A 27,677-nucleotide genomic window follows, 5' to 3' on the forward strand; every position below is an offset into this window, starting at 1 on the left:
GTGGTGGCTGAACCCCCTAAAATGGCATGCAGCTCATCATAGAAGCGGCATGTTTGGGGCTCTGACCCAGAGCGGCTGTTCGCCTCTCTGGTTTTCTGGTAGGCTTGCCTCAGCTCCTTCAGTTTCACGCGGCACTGCTTCGGGTCCCTGTTATGGCCTCTGTCCTTCATGCCCTGGGAGATTTTCACAAAGGTTTTGGCATTTCGAAAACTGGAACGGAGTTCTGATAGCACAGATTCCTCTCCCCAAACAGCGATCAGATCCCGTACCTCCCGTTCGGTCCATGCTGGAGCTCTTTTGCGATTCTGGGACTCCATCATGGTCACCTGTGCTGATGAGCTCTGCATGGTCACCTGCAGCTTGCCACGCTGGCCAAACAGGAAATGAGATTCAAAAGTTCGCGGTTCTTTTCCTGTCTACCTGGCCAGTGCATCTGAGTTGAGAGTGCTGTCCAGAGCGGTCAGAATGGAGCACTCTGGGATAGCTCCTGGAGGCCAATACCATCGAATTGTGTCCACAGTACCCCAAATTCGAGCTGGGAACGTCGATTTAAGCGCTAATCCACTTGTCAGGGGTGGAGTAAGGAAATCGATTTTAAGAGCCCTTTAAGTCGAAATAAAGGGCTTCACTGTGTGGACGGGTGCAGGTTTAAATCGATTTAACATTGCTAAGTTCGACCTAAAGTCCTAGTGTAGACCAGGGCTAATAGTGCTGCCATCCCAGTGCACAACGGTTAGATAGAAATACGCTAACATTGTTTAAACAGAGAATTGTCTTGAGTTTTGATGGTATTAGTTACCCATAATGTTTTGTTTTTCATGCTGATACAGAAAACATAACAAACTTGATGTTGTTTTCTACAGGGTATGAAAATGTAACTGCATACCCAAAGTCCAAGGGTTGGATCCTCAAAAGAGCCTAACTTATTTAGGAGCACATCTTCTATTGACTTTCAACAGACTTGTGCTTCTAAAGATGCATAGGCAGTTTGAAATTCCATCATTTGGTTCCAAAAGTTAAAATAATTGCATGTAGGCCCCGTCCTGCAAAGATTCATACATATGCTTCACTTTACGCAGTGAGTAGTCTTATTGGGACTATGCATTGTGGGTTAAGGGAAGCCTCTGTGTTTAGTCATTGCAGGACCAGGGTCATAGTAATTAACAACTCTGTGCCCCCCCCCCCAACAAGTGAACGTTTTTGGTCTAGATCAGTGGTTCTAAACCTATTTACCATTGTAGGCCACAAATGCAACTCTGTTATATGCATGGTGTGGATGCAGTCCATATACTACCTGTAGGGGCCTGAGGATGTCACATGGGCCGCAGCTGTGTGCTGGTTGAGAACTGCTGGTCTAGAGCTTGGCAAAATATCTGTACCTGAAAATATTTTGAACTAAACTGAACATTGGAAGCATTTACTCTGCAAAACTGGATAAAGAGGCAAAATGTGTGGCGGTGGCCTCAAGCAGTCAGCATAAAACCTGAAACTAAAGTACGGGAACTGCTTCACTCATTTGTGTATTGTAGCTGACCTGGTTCTGTTCTTTCCAACAGGGCAAAGATATCCGATTCTGACACTGAGGATCAAGAAACAGTAAAAGCCCTTGAATAGTTTGATTAAGTTGACTGACTTGGAGATTAAAGTCTTTGTCTCTTCACTTCAGAATGATATCCTGCTAACAGGCATATTCTGCTTTGGAATTTAAGCTACATACATTCCTGCCTTCATTACATTTCTAGTTCTTCCTGTTGAGACACGGGATACTCTGCCAAAAGTTATGGATGCACTTGATGGAGCAGCTCTTCAATCTAGCCGTAAATGTCTTTGTACTTTGTTTGGGTAAAAGTCAAAGCAATAAATGTTTAATCCAAATAAATGGATTTTTAATGGCAAATATTTTATTTACTTTGGAAATTAATTATGCTATGTCTGTTTATGGTATCATGATTTTACAAATGCTAGTTCTGTTTTGGTTTTTTTTAATCAGCCTCATGTTTTTCCTTTTGTCTTGGCTCTCTTCCACCAAACTAAACACAGTGATAACTGTGTATCTGATCAAATAGGGCGGCTGCATAGGGTAATTGTTTGTGATGGTACTATAATATATTAAATTTTACTGGCCTTCCTATCATAGAGACTATACATCTCTCTCTAAGGCTCATTATCTCTCCTAATACGAGGAAAATATAATCCTTACGGAGCTTTATTCCCAATGATTCAGAACTATGTTCTAACTGAATTTAGTGCAAAAATTCATTGAGATTGCAAACCCCTGTTACACTAGTTTGCATTCTGCTCTTCTGTGACAGCACACTATGTCTCTCTGAATTTTCTCTCGCTCTGCTGCAATGTTTCTTTTGGTAGCTGACACTGATGCGCAGCAAGACCAATTCACAGAGGGCTTGGTTCCCTCCCTTGTTCTCTGTGTGCAGGAAATGAAAGTGCTAGTTGCAGTGCGATCTTTGTGGAGATAGTCAGCATAAAAAAAAGTGGAAATACTGCACAAAAATGTCAATAAAACATTTTGTAGGGTGGGAACTAGAGACATTGCCAGTATCTACAATCCCTGTTCTAGAAGGGGATGTTTTCAGTCTCCTGTCACTTGCAAGGGAAGGCAGGTTTTTATAACTTCCTCAGACTCTGTACTGTGAATTAGTCAGCATTGCTTTGCATCACTTTCAGGAGACACACACAGTTTGTACTCTGGCTCAGGTAATATGCATCTCACTCAAAGCACCAGCTTTGTCCAGCCATCAGTCTTCATTGCTATTATCAAATCTGACCAACCTCTCTTGGCTTTTGAAATATTAATGCTAAATTTTAATGTAGCCAGTGCTTGAAGAGGAGAGCAGAAGGGAAAACCCTGCAGGTGCAGTTGGTGATAGTGGTGGAGTTGGAAGTATTTTTCCCTCTGAAGCACTACTCAGTGAGTCTCCTACCCGAGCAATAGAGCTACCATCTTTTGGATGTGCCATTAAAAAGTAAGGCCCAGCAATGCCTGGTCAAAAAAGATCCTATGCCCCATTTTGCAGAAGTATGGGGTATTAGCCCTAAAATTTCAGCCAAATAACAAAATAAAGAAGAGGGTGACACTCTCATACCACAGTAATGGATATGGTGTGAAACCTGAATCCACTAGCACTGATTTGAACTGAAAATGATACACACCTATAACAAAATCGTGGCTAGAAAGAAATGAAAAGGATCTGACAGGGGCTAAGATAGACTAGAGACAGTGTTGGGTCATTTGGTTAGTGACTTATTGTGACATTCTTGGGGTGGTCAGGACTGCATTGTGTTTAACTGGGTGTCAGCTCCCTGACCCTACTAGCCTGTTACTGGCATAGCCCAATCTCCTGTGGGCTATGCCTGCCCTTTACTTTTCCCTCCAGGTTAACAATAAGTGTACCTCAGTCTCCAATTCCTTTGGAGCATTCCCCTGTCATATCCAGCCTCTTCTATATTGAACACTCAAAGAATTACCAGCTCAGCTGTTCCCAAATGGACAGTATACACACCAGAATTATATCTTTGTAGAACACACAGTACTTGGATATATTTGTCATGAAAACAAGAATAAGTTTAACAAAACAGAGATGCAAAGTGAGTAAGATTATTGGTGGAAAAAATGGTTAACTATCAAATCAATACACATTTTCTAGAGACTAAACAATCTAACCTCCTGTCTAAAGCAGTCTTATCTCACACATAGCCTTTTGCAGTGTTTCCAGCCAAGGCTGGTTATGATCCCATTTTTCATTAATGTAAATGTGCCATCTATTTACTTCCTAGGTGCAGGATAACAGGGTGTTTTCCTTGTCCACCCAGCTATAGTGCAGTAAACCTTCTGAAGTGCACCCCCTGATAATGCTATTTTCCCCCTGCTGCTGTTCTCTTCCTGTTGAATCTCACAATCCTTCTTCTGTGTTTTGTTCCTGCTGATGATTGTGAACAAGACAATGCTCAGTGTACATTTCAACAGATAAATGGATAAATTTATTTGAGTGGATAGAAAACCAGTTTTTGCCTCTGCTGATTAGCACCTTGGTACAAACTGTAAGAACATATTTCCAGTAATATATATCCTTCCATAGTAGCAGTGCATACATTTCATGATGACATTCATAACCAGTGTGAAACCAGCTTTCCTTTGACACATTACATGACATTTTTTTGGTATACCAGAATCAGGATTTGCTTGTAACCTCCTTATCAGTTGACATTGAGAGATTTAGGGTCACATTTATCCAAGGGATTTTAATTCTTTGGAGCTTTGCTAGCCAGATTCTAAATGCTATAACTCTTCTGAACTCTGATGGACTTGTAAACTGAATAGGTCTGGCAAATTTCATCAGCACTAAATTCACTTAATGTAAAGGAAAATAAAAGTTTGTTTGTTTAAGCAGATGCTGGGTAAGGAGAAGGAGCATGGGGCTAACACTGTCACGAGGACTGCATAATTAGTTAACAGAATTGTCTAACACATTTTTAAAATACTGAAGACTAAGATCTGTTGCAAGACAAATTATATAAGATGTTTAAATATTTGTACTTCATGCTTGTTCAAAAAAAAATTTGATCAGGGCTCCATTCCCTAATGGCATTTTTCTGTCAAAATCAGCAGAATTTTAATTATAATTTCTGCTACAGATGCTGCAGTGTGATCTCTGGTTGTGCATTTGATTTTGGAGGGGCTGATGGTGAATGAGTAGCACAATATCCAGTCACCTGCAGTAATACAACAAAATGTCTTGTAAAGATTGACACTTCCTTCAAGGAAGGCGTGCTGATAGTTTTAACATTTTTTCTTTGAACCCATTAAGAAACTCCTTGTATGTACGTTCTAGAGCAATTGGAAATTATTTTACCTATAGTATGAAAATATCCAACAGCTGCAATGAAGTTTATTTTGTTTATACACTTTCTAGAAGCACAATAATTATTTTGGTCACCTCATTGTTCATGAAACAAACAAAATCTTCCAAAACAGGATATCCTTTTGTGTGTCAAAAAGTGTTTCAAAGAGCAGATGTTCTAATGGAGCTTCAAGGAAGTGAAGTTTTGGCTGGCATGTGTCCGATTTTAGGAGTAGAGCCCAAGCTCCTGGCAATTTATACACTCTGCTTTTCTAGATATTTAGAATAGTTTAAGAGGATTTGAGGTGGTTGGATGCTTATGTTGCCTTAATGACATACCTTGCTTTAGGGATTTTGAAGAATCTTAAAATGGAAAGGATTTAAGGAGTTTTCTTCTAAAAACCCAGAAAATTAATTTTTAAAAAAAATCTGTTAATACAATAATTAAAGCCATAAAATTGCTCATGAGACTATAGGTTCATAAATAGGTGTTTGAATGTTTGCTGGATCAGGGCCTTAAAAACCAAGGGTCAGGAACTGCAAAAGAATAGCTCCTAGAAGAGCATTACTTCTGCGTTACACATCCGGTGTAATTTTATGACATGACATAACTATACAAGATGTGCAAGGCAGCAGAGGTAATGCGGTTGGAACCCTAACTTTTGCATTTCCTGACTACTGGCGATATGGAGTACAAAGCTTGCAAGTTTTACTAAAAGGCCTTTTAAAAAATTAATATTTATTGATTTTTGGATAATTGTTTCATTGAAAAGTTTCTCCAACTGGGCCCAAAAGAATGAGCCTGGGTTTTAATTTTCTTTATTAAAATTTGTGTTTTTCTTAAAAAATTGAGAATTCACAACTTTGTGTATCAGTGCCATTCAGGCAATAGTGCTCTTGAGTTTTCCTACATTTCATTCTTTGTAATTCTCTGTCCCTGTCTGCAGCACCTGGAAACCATCTCAGGCATGGAGAATTTGACCCTCAGCTGAAGAGTCAATGGGCCCGGAAACAGATGCACACCAACTTCCCAATCAGGAAATAACAGACAGTGAGGAAAATGCAGACTCAGCATTTATCCCATTAAAGTCAGTGTTTGAAACAAAATCCCTACATATTTTCTTTTTGTCCCAAAGCAGATGCTTAAAAGTGCCCAGAGAATAGAGTCCTCAACACCTCTGATGGGAGGTTCTGTCCATAGCTTTTAGGGGTTGTGGGCAGAGGGTCTCTCCCTAGTTTGTGCAGCCTGTCAATCTAGCTCCCTGGGGTGAGGGCACATTTCCTCTTGTCCTAGCTCTTTCCGCAGCGATCATGCAAATCCCTGAGTCTGCAGCAGAAAATGTAGCGTTTCGTGTTGGCATGAATACAGCCTTATCTCCCCTAGAGCAGGGGTGTGAGATTGAAGGGGGGTGGAGGAGTTGAGTGTAGGGTGTTTGGGGAGAAATGGGGGTGTTTTGAGAAGGCTGGGGGGCTCTGTCTTGGAGTTGAGATGAGAGAGCCTGTGGGTTGCACAGAGGAGGTGGGGGGTGTACAGTGTGTGTGTAGAGGACTGAGGGATGCAGGGGGCAGGGTTGGAGGATGTGGGGAGGTGGCTGGGAGTCTGGAGGGGGAGTACTGGGCTGAGGGTGGGGGGCCAGGTGGAGGTTGCAGGGGTGTCCGGGGGCGGGGTGTACAGTGTGTTGGAGCGGGGGGGACGTTGCAGGGGTGTCCGGGGGCGGGATGTACAGTGTGTTGGGGCGGGAGGGAGGTTATGGGGTGTCCGGGGGCGGGGTGTACAGTGTGTTGGAGCGGGGGGGACGTTGCAGGGGTGTCCGGGGGCGGGATGTACAGTGTGTTGGGGCGGGAGGGAGGTTATGGGGTGTCCGGGGGCGGGGTGTACAGTGTGTTGGAGCGGGCGGGAGGTTGCAGGGGTGTCCGGGGGCGGGATGTACAGTGTGTTGGGGCGGGAGGGAGGTTATGGGGTGTCCGGGGGCGGGGTGTACAGTGTGTTGGAGCGGGGGGGAGGTTGCAGGGGTGTCTGGGGGCGGGGTGTACGTGTCTGGGGGCGGGGTGTACAGTGTGTTGGGGTGGGGGGGAGGTTGCAGGGGTGTCCGGGGGCGGGGTGTACAGTGTGTTGGGGTGGGAGGGAGGTTATGGGGTGTCTGGGGGCGGGGTGTACAGTGTGTTGGGGCGGGGGGAGGTTATGGGGTGTCTGGGGGCGGGGTGTACAGTGTGTTGGGGTGGGAGGGAGGTTATGGGGTGTCTGGGGGCGGGGTGTACAGTGTGTTGGGGCGGGGGGAGGTTATGGGGTGTCTGGGGGCGGGGTGTACAGTGTGTTGGGGTGGGAGGGAGGTTATGGGGTGTCTGGGGGCGGGGTGTACAGTGTGTTGGGGCGGGGGGGAGGTTATGGGGTGTCCGGGGGCGGGGTGTACAGTGTGTTGGGGCGGGGGGGAGGTTATGGGGTGTCCGGGGGCGGGGTGTACAGTGTGTTGGGGTGGGGGGGAGGTTGCAGGGGTGTCCGGGGGCGGGGTGTACAGTGTGTTGGGGTGGGAGGGAGGTTATGGGGTGTCTGGGGGCGGGGTGTACAGTGTGTTGGGGCGGGGGGAGGTTATGGGGTGTCTGGGGGCGGGGTGTACAGTGTGTTGGGGCGGGAGGGAGGTTATGGGGTGTCTGGGGGCGGGGTGTACAGTGTGTTGGGGCGGGGGGAGGTTATGGGGTGTCTGGGGGCGGGGTGTACAGTGTGTTGGGGTGGGAGGGAGGTTATGGGGTGTCTGGGGGCGGGGTGTACAGTGTGTTGGGGCGGGGGGGAGGTTATGGGGTGTCCGGGGGCGGGGTGTACAGTGTGTTGGGGCGGGGGGGAGGTTATGGGGTGTCCGGGGGCGGGGTGTACAGTGTGTTGGGGCGGGGGGGAGGTTGCAGGGGTGTCCGGGGGCGGGGTGTACAGTGTGTTGGGGCGGGGGGGAGGTTGCAGGGGTGTCCGGGGGCGGGGTGTACAGTGTGTTGGGGCGGGGGGGAGGTTGCAGGGGTGTCCGGGGGCGGGGTGTACAGTGTGTTGGGGCGGGGGGGAGGTTATGGGGTGTCTGGGGGCGGGGTGTACAGTGTGTTGGGGCGGGGGGGAGGTTATGGGGTGTCTGGGGGCGGGGTGTACAGTGTGTTGGGGCGGGGGGAGGTTATGGGGTGTCCGGGGGCGGGGTGTACAGTGTGTTGGGGCGGGGGGGAGGTTGCAGGGGTGTCCGGGGGCGGGGTGTACAGTGTGTTGGCGGGGGGAGGTTATGGGGTGTCCGGGGGCGGGGTGTACAGTGTGTTGGGGCGGGGGGAGGTTGCAGGGGTGTCCGGGGGCGGGGTGTACAGTGTGTTGGGGCGGGGGGAGGTTATGGGGTGTCCGGGGGCGGGGTGTACAGTGTGTTGGCGGGGGGAGGTTATGGGGTGTCCGGGGGCGGGGTGTACAGTGTGTTGGGGCGGGGGGGAGGTTATGGGGTGTCCGGGGGCGGGGTGTACAGTGTGTTGGGGCGGGGGGAGGTTATGGGGTGTCCGGGGGCGGGGTGTACAGTGTGTTGGGGCGGGGGGGAGGTTATGGGGTGTCCGGGGGCGGGGTGTACAGTGTGTTGGGGCGGGAGGGAGGTTATGGGGTGTCCGGGGGCGGGGTGTACAGTGTGTTGGGGCGGGAGGGAGGTTATGGGGTGTCCGGGGGCGGGGTGTACAGTGTGTTGGGGCGGGGGGAGGTTATGGGGTGTCCGGGGGCGGGGTGTACAGTGTGTTGGGGCGGGGGGAGGTTATGGGGTGTCCGGGGGCGGGGTGTACAGTGTGTTGGGGCGGGGGGGAGGTTATGGGGTGTCCGGGGGCGGGGTGTACAGTGTGTTGGGGCGGGGGGAGGTTATGGGGTGTCCGGGGGCGGGGTGTACAGTGTGTTGGGGCGGGGGGGAGGTTATGGGGTGTCCGGGGGCGGGGTGTACAGTGTGTTGGGGCGGGGGGGAGGTTGCAGGGGTGTCCGGGGGCGGGGTGTACAGTGTGTTGGGGCGGGGGGGAGGTTGCAGGGGTGTCCGGGGGCGGGGTGTACAGTGTGTTGGGGCGGGGGGGAGGTTGCAGGGGTGTCCGGGGGCGGGGTGTACAGTGTGTTGGGGCGGGGGGGAGGTTATGGGGTGTCTGGGGGCGGGGTGTACAGTGTGTTGGGGCGGGGGGGAGGTTATGGGGTGTCTGGGGGCGGGGTGTACAGTGTGTTGGGGCGGGGGGAGGTTATGGGGTGTCTGGGGGCGGGGTGTACAGTGTGTTGGGGCGGGGGGAGGTTATGGGGTGTCCGGGGGCGGGGTGTACAGTGTGTTGGGGCGGGGGGGAGGTTGCAGGGGTGTCCGGGGGCGGGGTGTACAGTGTGTTGCCGGGGGGAGGTTATGGGGTGTCCGGGGGCGGGGTGTACAGTGTGTTGGGGCGGGGGGAGGTTGCAGGGGTGTCTGGGGGCGGGGTGTACAGTGTGTTGGGGCGGGGGGAGGTTATGGGGTGTCCGGGGGCGGGGTGTACAGTGTGTTGGCGGGGGGAGGTTATGGGGTGTCCGGGGGCGGGGTGTACAGTGTGTTGGGGCGGGGGGGAGGTTATGGGGTGTCCGGGGGCGGGGTGTACAGTGTGTTGGGGCGGGGGGAGGTTATGGGGTGTCCGGGGGCGGGGTGTACAGTGTGTTGGGGTGGGAGGGAGGTTATGGGGTGTCCGGGGGCGGGGTGTACAGTGTGTTGGGGCGGGGGGAGGTTATGGGGTGTCCGGGGGCGGGGTGTACAGTGTGTTGGGGGGGAGGGAGGTTATGGGGTGTCCGGGGGCGGGGTGTACAGTGTGTTGGGGCGGGAGGGAGGTTATGGGGTGTCCGGGGGCGGGGTGTACAGTGTGTTGGGGCGGGGGGGAGGTTATGGGGTGTCCGGGGGCGGGGTGTACAGTGTGTTGGCGGGGGGAGGTTATGGGGTGTCCGGGGGCGGGGTGTACAGTGTGTTGGGGCGGGGGGGAGGTTATGGGGTGTCCGGGGGCGGGGTGTACAGTGTGTTGGGGCGGGGGGAGGTTATGGGGTGTCCGGGGGCGGGGTGTACAGTGTGTTGGCGGGGGGAGGTTATGGGGTGTCCGGGGGCGGGGTGTACAGTGTGTTGGGGCGGGGGGGAGGTTATGGGGTGTCCGGGGGCGGGGTGTACAGTGTGTTGGGGCGGGGGGAGGTTATGGGGTGTCCGGGGGCGGGGTGTACAGTGTGTTGGGGGGGGGGAAGGGGCGTGCTGTGTAGAGGAGGTTGGGGGGTGTATGGGGGGGGTGCACAGCGAAGCCGAGCTAGCCCTGCCTGCTTGTGCTCGGGGGGCCTGGCCCTCCCCCCTTGGCCGGTCCGTGGCCGGGGAGGCGGGGCCGGCTCCGCCCCGCTCCCGCCCCGCTCCCGCCCTCTAGCCCCGCTCGGCTCCGGCGGGAGATGCGGCTCCGGGAGCGCGGCGCCCGCGGCCATGGGGCTGGGACTGGAGCAGGCGCTGGCGGCCGCGGCCGTGTGCGCTGCGGTGCTGGGCTGCGCGGGGGCGTCCCGGCTGCTGAGCGGTGAGTGGGGGGGGCCCCAGGGGCGGGGTTCGGGCGGGGGGAGTCCTGGGGAGGGATACAGGGGGGAGCCCCGCGGGAGGGATACGGGGGGGGGCCCAGGGGCGGGGTTCGGGCGGGGGGGTGCGGGGAGCCCCAGGGGCGGGGTTCGGGCGGGGGGAGCCCTGGGGAGGGATACAGGGGGGAGCCCCGCGGGAGGGATACGGGGGGGGGCCCAGGGGCGGGGTTCGGGCGGGGGGAGTCCTGGGGAGGGATACAGGGGGGAGCCCCGCGGGAGGGATACGGGGGGGGGCCCAGGGGCGGGGTTCGGGCGGGGGGGTGCGGGGAGCCCCAGGGGCGGGGTTCGGGCGGGGGGAGCCCTGGGGAGGGATACAGGGGGGAGCCCCGCGGGAGGGATACGGGGGGGGGCCCAGGGGCGGGGTTCGGGCGGGGGGAGTCCTGGGGAGGGATACAGGGGGGAGCCCCGCGGGAGGGATACGGGGGGGGGGCCCAGGGGCGGGGTTCGGGCGGGGGGGGGTGCGGGGAGCCCCAGGGGCGGGGTTCGGGCGGGGGGGGGTGCGGGGAGCCCCAGGGGCGGGGTTCGGGCGGGGGGAGCCCCGCGGGAGGGATACAGGGGGGAGCCCCGCGGGAGGGATACAGGGGGGAGCCCCGGGGGCGGGGTTCGGGCGGGGGGGTGCGGGGAGCCCCAGGGGCGGGGTTCGGGCGGGAGCCCCAGGGGCGGGGTTCGGGCGGGGGGAGCCCTGGGGAGGGATACAGGGGGGAGCCCCACGGGAGGGATACAGGGGGGGGGCCCAGGGGCGGGGTTCGGGCGGGGGGAGTCCTGGGGAGGGATACAGGGGGGAGCCCCGCGGGAGGGATACGGGGGGGGGCCCAGGGGCGGGGTTCGGGCGGGGGGGTGCGGGGAGCCCCAGGGGCGGGGTTCGGGCGGGGGGAGCCCTGGGGAGGGATACAGGGGGGAGCCCCAGGGGCGGGGTTCGGGCGGGGGGAGCCCTGGGGAGGGATACAGGGGGGAGCCCCAGGGGCGGGGTTCGGGCGGGGGGAGCCCTGGGGAGGGATACAGGGGGGAGCCCCGGGGGCAAGGTTCGGGAGGGAGGGGCGCGGGGAGCCCCGGGGGAGAAATTCGGGGGGGGGTGGGGAGGGGCGCAGGGAGATTGTTCCGCGGAAAGTTAGCCTGTTCCGAGTCTAGGGCGCTGAGCGTGGCCGGGACTCGCTTCCCACCGGCGGCAGCAGGGCTGCGACCCGAGCGTTGTCCGTCGCCCTGCTTGCAGATCTGGGGCTGAGCGGTCCAGGGCTCTGTGCCCTCGGGGCTGGGGCGGGGGAGCGCAGCCCCAGCTAGAGCCAGCGATTTCCCAGTTTTCAGCCAAGTGGGAAGGGAAATGCCAGCTCTGCCTGCGGCGACTTTACAACGAGCGTCCAGAGCGCGGTGTGGTCCCTGCAAGGTTCTCTGCTCCGGAGGTACAGCCAGCCTGGGTCTGGGACTAGACCGACAGTGATTCCCACCCCGGGCAGTGTTAGGTGTCAGTTATTAGGCTGTTTCCTCCTCCAGTCTCCTGGGTATCCCCCTCTATCCCCGGGGGGTTTTAAATGCCGCAGACTCACTCTTGCGGGTGATTCCCCGGTTATATTTGTCATCCCCAGATGAATTTTCAGAAGACAGTGGATTTTCTCATTTCCATCTTGCAAAATCCTTTTTTTGGGATAGAACATAAGGACAGATAATACTTAGTCCTGCCATGAGTGCAGGGGACTGGACTAGATGACTTCTCAAAGTCCCTTCCAGTCCTAATTTTCTATGACCGGAAGGTGTATAATTTTCAGACTTTCCAGAATGTGTAAGCAATGAAAATAGCATGTCATCTTTTCCCTTTTTGGGCTCTACCCTGTCTATTTTTGTGCAACGGGATGGGGACTAGTAAATTTTTGGTCTTTATTGATACATGTCTATATTGCATTATACGTGTACAGAAATTGCCATACTAGATCAGAGCAGATGTTTCAGAGAAAGTGAAAGAAACCCCACAGTGTATGGGTATAGAATGACCTGTCCATGCAGAAGTTTCTGCCTATCCCCTATAAGTAGTACATATGACCCAAAACATCAAAGTTGGTATCCCATATAAAATATTTGTTTATCCATGTAATGAAAGAGTAGTCAATATGCATATAAATACTTAATCCTTTTTTAATCCTGCTACACTCTTGGTTTCAATAATATCTTGTGGCAGTGAGTTCCAGAGATCAGTTATGAGTTGTGTGGGGAAAAAGTATTTCCTTTCATCAGTATTAAATTTGTTGCACTTAAGTGTAATAACTTTGTTCTTGTATTATGAGTTGGTAAATAGGTACAGTTGATTTACTTTCTCTGTACCATTCATTGTTTTACATACCTCTTTAAGTGGGGGAGTCATTATTTTGGGGAGTTAATAAGTAATATTTCGTTGCGCTTCCAAAGGCCTTACGCTCAGCTCCACAGTGTTTCTCTGTCTGTCTGTCTGCCTCTCCGCAATGGGAAAACTTTTGAACTCCACATCTGCTCAATTTCAAAATTTCGGGAAATATTCTAGGCATCAGTGGTCAGAATCCTATTGTTTTGGAGAAAATCTGAAAGCCAAAAGGGGGAAAATCAGGGTACATAAAGCCCTGGCCAGCTACTCCGCACAGCCGCAAGCACCACTGCAATTATCTATAAATCTAAGAACTGGTTGATGGCACTAATTATCGCTGTGCAGCATAACAATACTCCATCTCATCTCTGCCCATCCTCCCAACAGCTTAATATGGTGACAGCCTGAATGACTTCTTTCAGAGAGAGAATAATTGGTGGTGGGGAATGAGGAATTGCAGACAGTGTCTGGCATGGGGGGAGAATGGGAGACCCTGGAACACTGGATGGAGGGATGAGGGGTCACACATGATCCTGGGTGGGGGGAGATTGGGAGACCTTGGTTTGGGGGGAAGAGGGAATGGAGGGGTGTACACAGCACCTCCTATGAGGGGAGAATGGGGGACCCTGGATACACAGAACCTCTGGGGTGGGGAATTGATGGAACCCCATGGGGTGGGGGGAATGGAAGGCATCGAGGAAGTGGGAATGGGGGTGCATACAGTCTCTGGCTAGGAGGAGAGTGGGGGTCTTGCAGAGAGTCCCTGAAAAAGAGGGTGGCACACAGGGAGCTTGTGAGGGGAAATGAAGGAAATGCTGCAGGAATCCCTGATATGTGTAGTGAGCTCAGTGTACGCAAGCTGTGAGATGTGTGATCTCCTCCCGTATACTGGCCTGGAAATGGGGACAGAACACAGCTGTGGAGTGGAGTCTGGACCAGTGGTAGCCCCATTACCTGAATGCTTTGGCCCTGTGCCTATTGAAGTCAGTAGGCTTTGGACCAGAACCTTTGTGTGTTGTGAAAAGGTGGGGAATTTTTATCACCTTTATAAGTAAGTTTTTTTGGTTTTTTTTGGGGGGGGGGGAACGACAGGAAAATGGAGTTTCATTCTCCATTGGCTAGAATTATGCATACAATTGTTCTCTGTTGCCTAATCAATAACATACCCTACAGTGATATCACTGTTTGGACAGCCTGCAGTGGCGCCTGGGAAGTGAGCAAATACATTACATTTTTCCTTAGCTAAAAGAAAAGGCAAGTTTTGTTGATAAGTCACAGATGTTCTGCCGGTTCGTAAAAATACTTGCTTGGAATATCAAAAAGGAACCTTGTAGTTCGTAACTGAAGCTCTCCCTCTGCAGCTTCTGCAGATCCTCTTTGCGTTTACCACACTCCACAGCAACGGACCCTGGTCCTCAGGGCTGGTAGAGTATCGCCTCTTTTTCACCAGCGCTGCCTGTCTGTAAAACTATTAACAGAAAATACAGGGTTTACCTAAAGATACATTTTAAGTGTTGCTTTTACCGCATCCCTTGTTTTAATTTCTTTGACAAATTTTAGCAGTCACTGTAATTCCAAATATGCAAGTGAGTGGATTTAAATCTCCAAAACAGAATAGATTTAAATTCCTGTTGCATCGGTGGCCTTGAAAAAAGGTGTAGAAACACAAAAGGGCAAGCATACACCACTCTCACTTTTTTTAGTAGCATTGATTTACTATGCAGAAGTTTGTAACATTCTGTCCTTAAATCATGCTTATTTATGAATACATAATAGCTGCTAAATGTTGTTTTTCTACTGTAGATTCACAAGTTGCTAAACTAAATGTATGTTGCATATTAGTTCTTACATGATAAATATTTATTTTCAAAGCTATTTGTTTCAACAATTTAAATATTGGGAATGTTAGGTTATAAAACATTCCAGTCTGTATTTTTTATAGTAAGTGTGTCTATTCTGTTTGATCTTCACTTTCTTTGTTTTATGGTCAAAATAAGCCAGGCGGTTAGGAGAGAGCTTGGCTCATGACTGAAAACAGTCATTGTTTACTTCTTTAGAAGTCTGGAACATTATGCTCTGGAAAGCATATCCTGACTAACTGCAGTGAGTTCCATGAAACTATTATGCACCTCCCAAGTGGTAAATAATTTTTATTTCTGGAGCTGTAAGCACATCTCTGGATATGAGTGAGTTTCTAGCCAGTTAAATTATTACAAAAGAGCATGCTTGAATCCTAGTGCAGCATCTCTCTCTCTTACAATGTTGGACATATCTGTTGGTTCTCTGGCACAACATTCTAGTGTGGGAATCTTCTCCCCCTCTGCAAGGAATTGTTGAGGTTTCTTTATTGCAGAGAACTCTTGGTGGGGCTGTTGGTCCCAGGAACTGAGAAAACAGTGCTGCAGAGGTCAGTCTGAACTAGTGTATGCAATAAGAAAAGGTTGACAGTGCTCAATAATTCCTCAGTCATATAAAAGTTAGTATTTATTTCTTTTACCTATTTGGAGTTGTTTATGTAAACTGCCACACAATGCAAAATTCAACAAGTATTAATGGTATTTGATTACTCTTTGTACTAATCATCAGCAGCTCATGCATGCAGTCTCTGTAATGGGCTTATTTCTATTTCTGCAGGGCAGACAGTTTGCCGGGGTGGAACTCAGCGACCGTGCTACAAAATCATTTACTTTCATGATGCTTTGCGCAGGATCAGCTTTGAAGAAGCGCAGCAGGCATGCAGAAGAGATGGTGGGCATTTAGTCAGTATTGAATCAGAATCAGAACAGAGACTGATTGAAAAATTGATTGAGAGTCTCTTGGCTTCAGATGGAGATTTTTGGATAGGACTAAGAAGAAAAGAGGAAAACATGGATAATAGCACAGAATGTCAGGGCCTGTACTCATGGTCTGATGGCAGTACATCCACATTTCGGTAGGTACCTGAAGATCAAAATGTTAGAAATCTATTGTCTTAAAGTCCTGGCTAAAGTGTATATAATACAGGGTAAACTGATGTTTTGAAATGAAATTCCCTAAACTTCAGGACTCCTTTTTTCCTCCTTAATGATAGGAGTTATTCTCGTTGACTGCAGCAGGAATAACTCTTATCCTTTTGAGGTAGGGTAGAACTTGAGAATTGCATTGAGTTTATCTTAAACAGAGGTAGTGAGAATCTTTGCACTACCTGATAGATCTCTTGTCTCATGGCAAGTGGAACCATAATGCTCACTGTAATTATTTCCTTATAAGATAGTGGAGAGGAGACTTCCAAGTAGTGTGAGTTTTGCAGGAGATGGTTTTGATACATTAACATCTTCCAAACATAATTGAACCAAAAATGTGTGTAGCCGCAAGTCTTGCTTAGTCCTCTTTTGATTCTGATCTTAAGTCACAGTTTTCTAGGTGAACAGCAAATAATCTTAAATGAGAACTCATCCTTATGGAGTTTGTGTTTGCCTGAGGTAGAAATAGAGTAACATATACTCCAAATGCTGACCAATTAATGAAAGTCTTCGCATCAAGATGCCAACGCTACAGTGAATTTGCTGGTTCCAGTTTTGCCAAGGGTGCAGTTCCTATTGAACGTTTAATTAAAGTTATTAAAAAAAAATCAAAGCGCAGATGCCATTCACTAATTATCCTGCACATTTTGCAACATTTACTGTGATTGAACCCATCTATTTCATTAAATAGCCCAAGTGTAATTAAATATTTTATGACAACACTTAAATATATATGGCAATGTCTTAATTTGAGCTCTTCTTACTAAGAGTTATGCACTGAAATAATCTGTTTTGGTAAGAGCTATGCTTTGGAAGCCACAGTAAGAAATAGGTACTGCTCTTCCTTCCCTACTTCTTATGATGAGTTTGTTTACAGAGTGGAGGAAAAGCAGATGTCGATCTTTTCCAGCAAGCAGAGAGGAGTGCATTGTATAACTCCTTTGCGATGGAAGAAGTGAGGTGAATAATGGAGAAAGATACTCACAATTTAGGTAACGCTGAAGCCAGATGGCAGGAAAATCAACCATTACATGCAAACGCTTGTGAGGAACTAGATTTCAGAGTAGCAGCCGTGTTAGTCTGTATTCGCAAAAAGAAAAGGAGGACTTGTGGCACCTTAGAGACTAACCAAAACTAATCACGAAAGCTTATGCTCAAATAAATTGGTTAGTCTCTAAGGTGCCACAAGTACTCCTTTTCTTTTTGTGAGGAACTACTGGCCAAGAGACAACATATAGGTCATAAGGTCTGGGCAGTGTTTGGGGGAGCTACTAAAAGGGAAAATTCTGTGCCATCTTCTGATCTGAATTTAGACCCCCAAAATAAAAATATGTATCAGCACATAGCATTAGGAAAATGCACTTTGAAATGTAGTATATTAAATACTTTGAGGAGTAGGTTATCTGATGTGCTTATTTATTCTACCTGTTACGGACGTGCTGGGAAAAATATTGGTTGCTCATGAAGTCGGAAAGTGTCTTCTGGAGTAATGGAAAACTTGCTTAATGTGACATTTCCTTCCTCCGGAATTATCCAAGATGAGCTGGTGACCTCTGCCCCATTGTTTGAGGGTTTTGCTCCCCCCACATCACAATGGCACAATTTAAAAGTGTAGTCTGAACCTCATTTCTGGATCTCTCAGTTTGGCATGCGTCCTCAACACTTAGGGAAGGGAAAGCAAAATCAGGATTTGAGATCACGCTCTTTGTGACTCTCTGCAGATAGGTAGCTTAGATAAGAACCTATAACAAATCTCCAAGAAATGGTTATCTCTTTATGTTCTAAGGACAGTTAGGGTCGTGGAACACTAATAAGATGCTCAGCCATAAGTAAGGCTGGATGAGATGCATCTGCTTTTAGTGCTGTTTGCTAGGACACTTTAGTCCAATAGTGTAATATTTTTCCCTGTGGTCCAAATACTGAGAATGTTGGTTATGGAGGTATAGGGCCAAATTCCTTGCTGTTACAAATGGGCATAGCTCAGTTGACTTCCATTGAGGGAAGCATGCCAGTTAGTACCACAGGATCTGGCCAAAATTGCTCATGAATAATACTAAAAAAGGGAAAAAAATACATCCCACGTAAATTTACTATTTTTATTGGATCTGAGCTGTTTTCTTTGTAAAGAGACTCACAATTCAAAGAGCAAAATAGCATGCAGTATAAATGTATGTAGAAAGAATGTCTTGTAATGATCACAAGATTGGTTGGACATTTATCTGATAGTTTTCCTTTTGAAATATTCTGGTATAGCTAGAATTATTTATATTCTAAGGGCCAGATTTCTAGACTCAGACCTAATTGGGAGTGGTTGGGTGCTAGCTCTCTTAGAAATCAGGCCTTGTAAGCTTAAAATTAATAATCGTCTGAGTCCTAAAATGTCTGTACAGTAATTGATATATGACAGAGTGCTAAATAGTAAGGGAATATTTCCTATATTCTTCTTAGAAAGGTCCGTGCATTTTCCAGTGGTAGTGTTTTGCTATTACTGGAAAAAACATCACCTGTAAGATAGCTCCTTTTTTTTTTAGTACACTTCTTCCAAGAGCAAAGCAGATTTCCTTTAAGCATCTTTCATTATCTTATAAAATGGATAAATGATTGTAGGCAATGGAGTTTGAGACCAGAGAACATAGGTCATTTTCACCCTGAAAATATGTAAAGTAAGTCAGAGTTCATGAAGAGATGAAGGGGGTGAAGTGCTCAACCCTCATTGAAATCCAGTGGGAATTGGGTACCTAACTTCCTTAAGCTCCTTTGACAGCCCCGATATGAAATCCCTTATCTTCCAGTCCTGTGAGTCTTTCGAATAGGAAATGCTGTTTGTAATGTGCACAAAAGACTTAGAAACTGGGCTGAGATCAAACTTCTTTTCATTTTGTTCTAAATGGGATTCAGACCCTTTTTTTTTTTTTACTACTTACATTTATTGTCAAGAGTTTCTCCATGAGCCCCCATCTTGTGAAAATCTAAAAGACAAAAATGTGAAAATAAACTCCTGATAACTGAATTAGTGGGAGCACTTTGTGCGTCCAGCTGAGAGAGGGTACAAGTTGAATCATGTTCAGCATTAGTTCTGCTATCACTGACGTCTGGAATCCTGTGCAATATTTCAAGTCTGAGCTTCTGCAATATCAGGGGAAATGCATTGCCTGATGTGTTTATTTTTCTAGGAATTGGTATACAGATGAGCCTTCCTGCGGGAGTGAGATCTGTGTTGTGATGTACCACCAGCCCTCTGCCCCGGCAGGTGTCGGGGGTTCCTATATGTTTCAGTGGAATGATGACAGATGCAACATGAAAAATAACTTCATTTGCAAATATTCTCTTGGTAATGAGTTACTCTGTATCACGTAAAAATGATTGTACTCTAATCCACAGGGGGGGTGTATTACTGGTCAGGTGTCACACGTCTGGCTGGTTAGAGGCAAACCATGTATCATCTGTGCTTGGGAACAATTGGTAGAAAGCAGACATGCATTTAAATGGATAAGAGTCCTGTGGACAGACAGGACACTTCCCAGATCCTCAAAGGTATTTAGGCTCCTAATTTCCACTGAAAACAATGGAAGTTAGGAACCTGATACCTTAGAGGATCTGGGCTGCTGTACTGAATGTCCCTGACTAGGTACTTTGTGAAATGTATGAATCAACTGGCTTGGAAGCTCTCCTTTTTTAAAGGTCTTTTTAAAAAGTTCAAAATCTGAAATGGGTACTAAAGGGGAGAGGGAGGATGCTGTTGTGAGGGCCAGCACCAGCTTCTTTCACTATATTTATTTGACATGGTTACCCAAGTCAAATGCATAAGGAAATTTAGTATGTGCTTCTTCCTTTTTAGAAAAACCAACTGCTGCCTCAGAAGAGAACTCCCAAGTGGGTGAGTTACAGAAAAATGTTTGATTTGCTGACATGGTAATTTTTGGTAAAAATATTCCCAGAGGATCTTTACATTTACCTGCAGTAATTAAAATTGACCAAAGAAGTTGCCCCTCAGTTAGCATTCCCTTCTATTTATCTCAAACCCAAGGTCCAGCAACCAGGTCTGACATGGTGTTGCTGCCCAATCTGGAGGCCACCACCATGCTACAGAGCTCTGAGCAAAAGAGAATGAGATCAAAACACAATGTGTATCTGGCAATGTCCTAAATCCCTTATCTTTGTCTCATTTTTAATTACTCTCCGGAGTTTATTCAATGTTTAACCAGTATCTGCAATATTAACAAATCACTTTCCCCCCCCAGATGTTGTAACAGGGTCCTTGAAGCCAATGTTCCCAGAAGAATGCATTACGGAAGATGCCAATGAAACCCTTAAAGAAACCAAAGGTACACAGCACTTACAACAACTAGCCATTACCCTCTGCAGCTATGCACACCTGCTGCTTCTGCTGGCCTCAGTGTGGGTGCAGGTGCTCAGCACCTCTGAATATTGAGCCTCTTATGGTATGCCTATACAGCAAAAGCATACACAAACTAGCCTGCTTGAGCTGGCTCGAATCCAACTAGCGTGGATAACAGTAGCAGTGCAGACAGTACTGAGTGAGTTTCAACAGAGGTAATACAAGCCCCTCATGGACCCTGGGTACATACTTGGCACTGAAGCCCATGCTGCGCTGTGTTCACTGCTATTGTTACTTGCAATAGCTGTATTCAAGCCTGATCTGGTAGGCACAGCTCTTGCTGTGTAGATAAATCCTGTTCTTGGTGTCTGTATATGAATTTAGAAGCTTAAATATAGTGTGATAAACTCAGGACAGGTTTCAGAGTAACAGCTGTGTTAGTCTGTATTCGCAAAAAGAAAAGGAGTACTTGTGGCACCTTAGAGACTAACCAATTTATTTGAGCATGAGCTTTCGTGAGCTGCAGCTCACTTCATCGGATGCATGCCGTGGAAACTGCAGCAGACTTTATATACACACAGAGAATATGAAACCATACCTCCTCCCACCCCACTGTCCTGCTGGTAATAGCTTATCTAAAGTGATCATCAGGTTGGGCCATTTCCAGCACAAATCCAGGTTTTCTCACCCTCCACCCCCCCACACAAATTCACTCTCCTGCTGGTTCACCCTCCACCCCCCCAAACAAATTCACTCTCCTGCTGGGCTATCACCAGCAGGAGAGTGAATTTGTGTGGGAGGGTGGAGGGTGAGAAAACCTGGATTTGTGCTGGAAATGGCCCAACCTGATGATCACTTTAGATAAGCTATTACCAGCAGGACAGTGGGGTGGGAGGAGGTATGGTTTCATATTCTCTGTGTGTGTATATAAAGTCTGCTGCAGTTTCCACGGTATGCATCCGTTGAAGTGAGCTGTAGCTCACGAAAGCTCATGCTCAAATAAATTGGTTAGTCTCTAAGGTGCCACAAGTACTCCTTTTCTTTTTGCAAACTCAGGACAGACAGCTGCAAGGGCGGGGTAGAAAACAGTCCCAGAAGGGTAAAAGGTGCTCTACCCTATCAACTGAGGAGGGGTGACTACAGGTCAATCTGGTTCAGCTGAGAAGGGGTTACCAGAGGTCAGTTAGGATCAGCTGAGAGGGAGTTACCTGAGCGCAATTAGGATCAGCTGATTCCAACTAAGGGCTGCATGAGACCTTGAGGAAGTTAAGCTGCCAGTAGGTGAGTAGCAGCAACACAGCAAGCCTCACCAGGAGGGGAGGCTGCATTCCCTCCTCTAGGGGAGAAAAACAAGCCTAAAAGACTGGCTGAGAGAAAGGAGTGGACTGCCCCTATGCAGCCAAGGGGGACTGTTTTACCCCAAGCCCATCTCGCCAAGGCTAAAAACAGCTGAGGCCTGTGAGACTGAGAAGGTGCCTTACCACAATAGGTAATGTTTAATAGTTTTGCTCTGAATCTTTACAACTACAAAACTAAATTGGTTGTTTTGGCTGTCAAGTGATTTAGCTGTACCAGCTAAGTCAGATGTGAAAACACTATTTTGAATTAACAGCCTTGCATTTCAATGATGCACATTTGAAATGTCAAAGATATTAAATTGTTGTTACCACACTGACTTCTTTCCTTGCATAGATAAAGGGACTTGCATAGTCCCCATGCCTTTATCTGTGTGAGGAAAGAAATCAAATGAAGATAGGGAGGAGGAAATGTACCACTAAATGTACCATTAAATAATTCCCACTCCAGAATTCTTATGATGGTTGTTTATAAGCCTTTCAAAAGACAACACATCTCATTAGCTTATTCCATTATTACTTTCACATGAATAGATTGAGAAAATGTCAAATAAATGTTAGGAAAGTAACATTTTTTTGTTTAGACCCTGCCATTTCTCTTATATTTTGTCAGACAAATCCTACCGAAATGCAGGTTATCCCACACCCTCATCCTGAGGAATTTATTGTACTGGCCATGATTGGAGATTGGTCCTTCTAGTCCAGTATCCACTAGTTTGATCCAGTCGGGGAATTCCTATATCCATGGAGGATGGGGAAAATTAGGGTTACTATATAGAGATCCCCAAACTAGGAGACTCAAGAGCACAGTTTGGTCTGGTCTGCTGAGCTAGAGGATTATTCTGTACTTGAAGTATTGGCACTGAGAGTGGGGTAGCTGCTAATACATTACAAATAGGGCTGAAGAAAACCTTTTATTATTATTATTTGGCAGTACTACCTTTCACAGGAATAATTTGTGCATGCAAAATAAATTTTTAAATGGATAAAAGTTGGAATTTCATATTTTTCTCCCCCAGAACCTGTTTTGAGTCTTGCCTACATCTTAATTCCCAGCATCCCTCTGCTCCTTCTCCTGATGGTCGTTACAGCCATCTTCTGTTTTTGGCTTTTTGCAAAGAGGCAAGTGGCATGATTGTGCAAAGAGTGAACCTTTGTATCTCGTCACACTGAAGAATCCTTTAGCTCCAGGGTTAATTAGTTTCAGAATTTTCAACTGAACCCCATAAAATGCACTAGAGAGAATTGGAGTATATATGTCCTGTCTAGTACATTTCTAAAGAGCAATATATGCATGTTGAAGTGACAGACATTGTGTAGAGTAAGTTTTTTAATAAACCATGTTATGCTATTTTATTAATTGTGATCAAAATCATACAGTAATTGTGGAATAGCATAAAATAAGGTGATTGATTTGAAGTGTTAGTTTTGCATTGAATCTTCTTTTCCCTTTTAATAAATCTGACAGATTGGGAACTCCCCTCCAAAAGTACCAAATAGTGCTGGGTCAAATTTTCTAATGTTTTGTCCTTTTAACCTTTTGTTTTCCCAGCTCTCCTCCTCACTTTCCCATACATGCAGACAGTCTAACTCTACCATCAGCATAGCTTACCTTTAAATCATGATTAGGATTGTGTTTAAATTAAAACATTTTTAGAAACTAGGTTGAGGACTCCAAAGAAGACTCCCACTGTTTTCTCAGCTGCATCCCTGAATGAGATGACAACAGCTACTCTAGTATTGAAGTAATAACTGGTGACACAAGAGGCCTAATGTATCTAATAGTATAATTTTTACTGTAATTGTATTGACTCGGCCCCTGTCCTCGAAGAGTTGATGCCAATCAATTGTTTGATTAGAAACAGGGGAATCTAGTTCACTAGTTTGAATGTAGGGCCAAGTTGGTAGTGAATGAAAGTTGCCATCTGAGTGTTTGTTGGCGTATGTAAAATGCCATGTTCCTAATGCACAGGTGAGCTCACATGACTAAAACCAGGGTAGTTAGTACTCATGTTGGCGCCTTCAGCAGATGCTAAGGAGTGAATGAACGGTGGAAACCAAACTTCCTTTTGAGCCCCAGAGATGATCCCGGCCAGTCAGGGTAGATGGAAGTTGTCAGGATGCACGTGTGGGCACAACCTGCACCAGCACTGCCAGGGGGGCCGCTGGAACGCTGACATTGGACCCGCAATCGCGTCACTGCACCGGAAAAGACCCTGATTCAAATACCTGTCTGCTGACGCAGTGAAAAGATATTGGCTTTGGAGCAAAAGCAGAAGGGAGGAGGAGAAGGAGAGTGCTTGCCAGACACTAACTGGGAGATTGTTTTAAGTGTAAGGGCAGCATGATAGAAGTAGCAAAGTTGGGAGTGGGAAAAGGAGACAGAGGCGGGAGCAATAGTTTGTTTGTATAGCTCCTATTATTCATGGCTCTTAAATGGCTCTGTAAACATGAATGAAGCTGCTGTTATACAAGTGTGAGATCATTTAAATGCTCTGGAGGAGGAGTACGTGGCATTCAGGCTCATTGCCAGGTCAGACCACTCGAGACTTCCTACATGTTCTCTGTTTGTTTGTTTGGAGGAATGAGAAGATGAACAATTACAGTGCAAACACTTCAGCACCCTGGCCAGCACCCAGCTGCTATAATACCTATAGGCACCAGATGGGCTAATGTGGGCCGCAGTCCTCCTGCCTGTTGGTCGGACAGGTGTGGATCCAGAATAGGATACCATTTTATGAGGGCTGCAAGCTGATTCCCCAGAGATCTCATTCTCTGTTGCTCCCCTAATTTGAAGTCAGGATTAGTATGTCGCACAAGTGTAGTACAGTAGTGAAATGCTATGGCATGACAACACCAGTAATGTTGCATTCATGTGTCCAACTACAAATAATAATTAAAGTACATGTTTCTGAATCTAGGCTATTAATGGCCATTTTCCAAAAATGCTGTCATTAGGCTTCTTGTTAAGGGAGATGCAATGTCAGACTGTGCTTATGAAAAAGAACACACAAGGAATTCCTTATCTCCTCTTCCTCACTTAAGGAAACGAGAGCACATGGAGGCGAGTCCAAAGGAGCAAGATGCCTGGATCTCCCCCCACAGGAGGAACAGTCCCAATCTGGAGATTTACAATGTAATTAAAAAACAAATGGAGGCAGATCTGGCTGGGACCAGGCCAGATATTAAGAATTCTTCCTTCCGCACCCCTTCCGGAGACCACACGTCTGACAACTTCTCCGGAGATTACGACAACGTGGCGCTGAATACTTCAGGGAGCGGTTTTGTGACATTAGCTAGTCCTGAAAGTGGCTTTGTGACCAATGAGATCTATGAGCTGTGCAGTGATCAGATGGGACAAAGCAAGGAGTCGGCCTGGGTGGAAAACGAAATATATGGATATTAAGGAAACTGGAAACACCTGGATGTGGGTGATGCAGCAGATAAAAACACGAGTAGTCCCCCACGCACCATATTTAACAGTGAACACAAAAATAGTGTGTGGCCGTGCATAGTGGTTTCAGATTGCCTCTGTGCTCATTTTTTTTTTAAGGCTATGTTGTTTTAAACAGTTGAACACAACAGAATGTATTTAGCTTGCCTTGCTTCAAACCCCTGTTCAATACTGAGAATGATCTTTCTTGGTCTTGGTTCTTTTTTTTCTGTTGGAACTACAATATTTCCTGAGCTACAGACATCAAAATATTTCTACATCTTTGCAACTAAAAATCAGTCCAAATTATTTCATTTTTGTTAACTGACCTCATTCACATGGATGTTTTTAAGTTGTAAGCCAGCCATCCTTGCTTTCTCCTAACTGCACCAGAGAATGGTGGCAGGTTGGTCATTTGTTTCCATCTCAAACCATGTTTAGTTACATGGATTCCCTCACCATCTGGTTTGTAATGTTGCCAGTCAGGCACTTCATTAGGGACTGGCAGTGTAGCCCATGTGCCTTTCCCTCCTTCTTAGTCCCGCTAGCCATGCAGGGTGTCTCAGAGACTGCCCTTAAATTATCTCATTCATTTAATTTTTTTTTTTTTAAGAACCAGATAGCCAAAGATTTCAAAAATCTCAGCAGCTGTGTTGGTGTTGTATGGCGGATAATTTTGCCTCACTTATCCTCCAGGCAAGAGAATGGCAAAACAGTGACACAAGCAGCACCTTCTCAGTGTTGTGTAGGGGAGAAATGGCCATTGCAAAGCGTTGAGAAATGGCCTCAGAAGTTGCTGCAATCTGATGGGCTTCTGTGATGGTTTTGCTATCCAGAGTTATGCTTATTTGCCCTCAGTGGCAAGTTAAACACTGGTTACATTATTATAAAGTAAATAGCCTGTTACTGACGGACGTAGATTTTTTTTCCCCCTCTCATGCTCGTGAGCTGTACCGGATGCTATGAAGATTGCTACAATGGCTCCTCTGACTGCAGACTGATTACATGTTGCTAATCTCAGCATGGATGAGATTACTAAAGAAGGTGAGGATTAAAAATGTAATTTTGACGTGTCAAGTAACATATTGCTATCATCAGTTACAATAAAAGCTCTGTTGACTCATTGCCACAGGGACATCAGCTACCCCAACGCCAGGGGAGACGTAATGTCTGGATAGGGTAGTGCATAGAACATGGATTTGCCTCTCAAATGAGAGGGACTGATGTCGGTCTGCTTTTTTTAAACTTTGTTTTTGAGAAGCTCTTCATGTAACCATATTGGATGCTGCTTGTCTCCCTGCATTTTCTGAAGGGGGTTGGAAGAATTGTGGCTTCTGTGCCTTAATTTGGTGCCTTACGAGTTGCCAGCCTTTTCCCACACTGTGAATTTTTAATTCTAATCACACCTTAGTTAACGGATTTCTTAATTCCTCCAAATAGGCTTTGTACTGGTTGTATTCCCTTTCCTTTCCCTTTCTGTACTGATTATTAGTACAAAGTTTCCCTATTCTCACATCTTCAATCATATGCTGTCCTCATGTTGAAGTTGTTCCACCAACATCTCTCTCCCAGTTAGAATATCTACTGATTCTGGATTTGTCCTCTGCCTCCTACCTAGACTTAATGAAGGCTCAGTTGTCACAGTTTTATGATCTTGACTTTACTTTAAAGTGTAAACTTAACATTTAATATCCACAGGTAGCCATTTGATCCGACAGAATTTTATGTGGTCAAGGAAAGAGGGCTGCAGCCTTAACTTTAAAATGAAACTGTTCAAGTCATCTGTATGTATGGCATCTATTATTTATTAGATGCTCTCATGCCTTGTGACACTGAGACAATCCCATCTTTCCACCTCCAACTGTCTAATGACCTGTTTCTTGCTCCATTATAGTCTGGCTTCATGACAGTGGCATCTTTCTCCATGATTTTCTTATCTCATTTGTTGTCCATCTCCTTTCTGTCTTCCACCAAGTGGTATCCAATCAAGAGCTTGTGCAGGAATACAGTTTTTTGACATCTGTACAACATGTCCAAAGCACTTCAGCCTTCTTTCTCAAATCATTGTTGCTACAGTCTGCTGGTCAGTCCTTTGTAACACACCCGTGATGGTTACTTCATCCCCCTAGCGAATTCCAAAAATTCTTCTCAGGCATTTCTGATGCAATGCATTAAGTTTCCTGTTATGAATTTCTAGCATCTGCCAAGTTTTAGAAGCATATAACAATGTGGGCATCCCAATGGCATTGCATAGCTTTCTCTTGGTTCTTGTGGGAATCTCCTTATTCCCCCTCAGATATTTGCCAGCCTCAGAAAGCTTCATTTGCCTTTCCAGTTCTTGCTTCCATCTCCTTATGGTATAGAGCATCAGTACTAGTTGTACTTCCAAGATGTAAAGACTCATTAATGATGCCATATTCTGCACTATCAATCACTTATGCATCATCATTGCTGACTCCTCTTTCAGTGATGTTGACTTTTGTTTTCTTTTGGCAGATTCTTAATTCTACTTTGGCAGCCTCACGTTTGACATTGGTGGTGGTAGTCTTTTTCATAGCCTCATCATTTGTGTTCAGCAGAGCAATGTCATCTGGAAAGTTGAGATGTTGCAAGTTTTCCTCTATTCCATATAATTCCTATGTCTTCCTTTTTTGCTTTTCACATTGCGTAATCTATCAGATGCAGAAGAGGACAGGTGATAAGATGCATCTCTGTCGCACCCCAGTGGTGGTATCAAACCAATTCGTCTCTCCACTTCCTGTCCTTACACTGCATTTTGAACCTT

General features: G+C 47.2%; 1 protein-coding gene across 4 annotated transcripts in view; it reads left to right on the forward strand.

The window, feature by feature from the left end:
- Positions 1–1,613: 1,613 nt before the first annotated feature.
- The window catches only part of LAYN (layilin), a 30,886-nt gene continuing 4,822 nt past the window's right edge, over positions 1,614–27,677 (forward strand). Inside the window, exons 1-9 of one of the 4 annotated variants that reach the window (XM_073320685.1) lie at positions 1,614–1,817; positions 5,807–5,947; positions 15,398–15,511; positions 15,590–15,695; positions 18,939–19,096; positions 19,604–19,642; positions 20,007–20,090; positions 22,479–22,581; positions 24,505–25,936. In XM_073320685.1, the coding sequence (XP_073176786.1) occupies positions 15,631–15,695; positions 18,939–19,096; positions 19,604–19,642; positions 20,007–20,090; positions 22,479–22,581; positions 24,505–24,865 (810 nt within the window). In that variant the 5' untranslated portion in view covers positions 1,614–1,817; positions 5,807–5,947; positions 15,398–15,511; positions 15,590–15,630 and the 3' untranslated portion in view covers positions 24,866–25,936. Of the gene's footprint in view, positions 1,818–5,806; positions 5,948–10,271; positions 10,383–15,397; positions 15,696–16,669; positions 16,758–18,938; positions 19,097–19,603; positions 19,643–20,006; positions 20,091–22,478; positions 22,582–24,504; positions 25,937–27,677 lie in introns of those variants that run through there. The other 3 variants (XM_073320684.1, XM_073320683.1, XM_073320686.1) reach the window with 3 other exon arrangements.

Source organism: Lepidochelys kempii, chromosome 22, assembly GCF_965140265.1.
Source record: "Lepidochelys kempii isolate rLepKem1 chromosome 22, rLepKem1.hap2, whole genome shotgun sequence".
In the NCBI taxonomy this organism is placed as follows: domain Eukaryota; kingdom Metazoa; phylum Chordata; order Testudines; family Cheloniidae; genus Lepidochelys; species Lepidochelys kempii.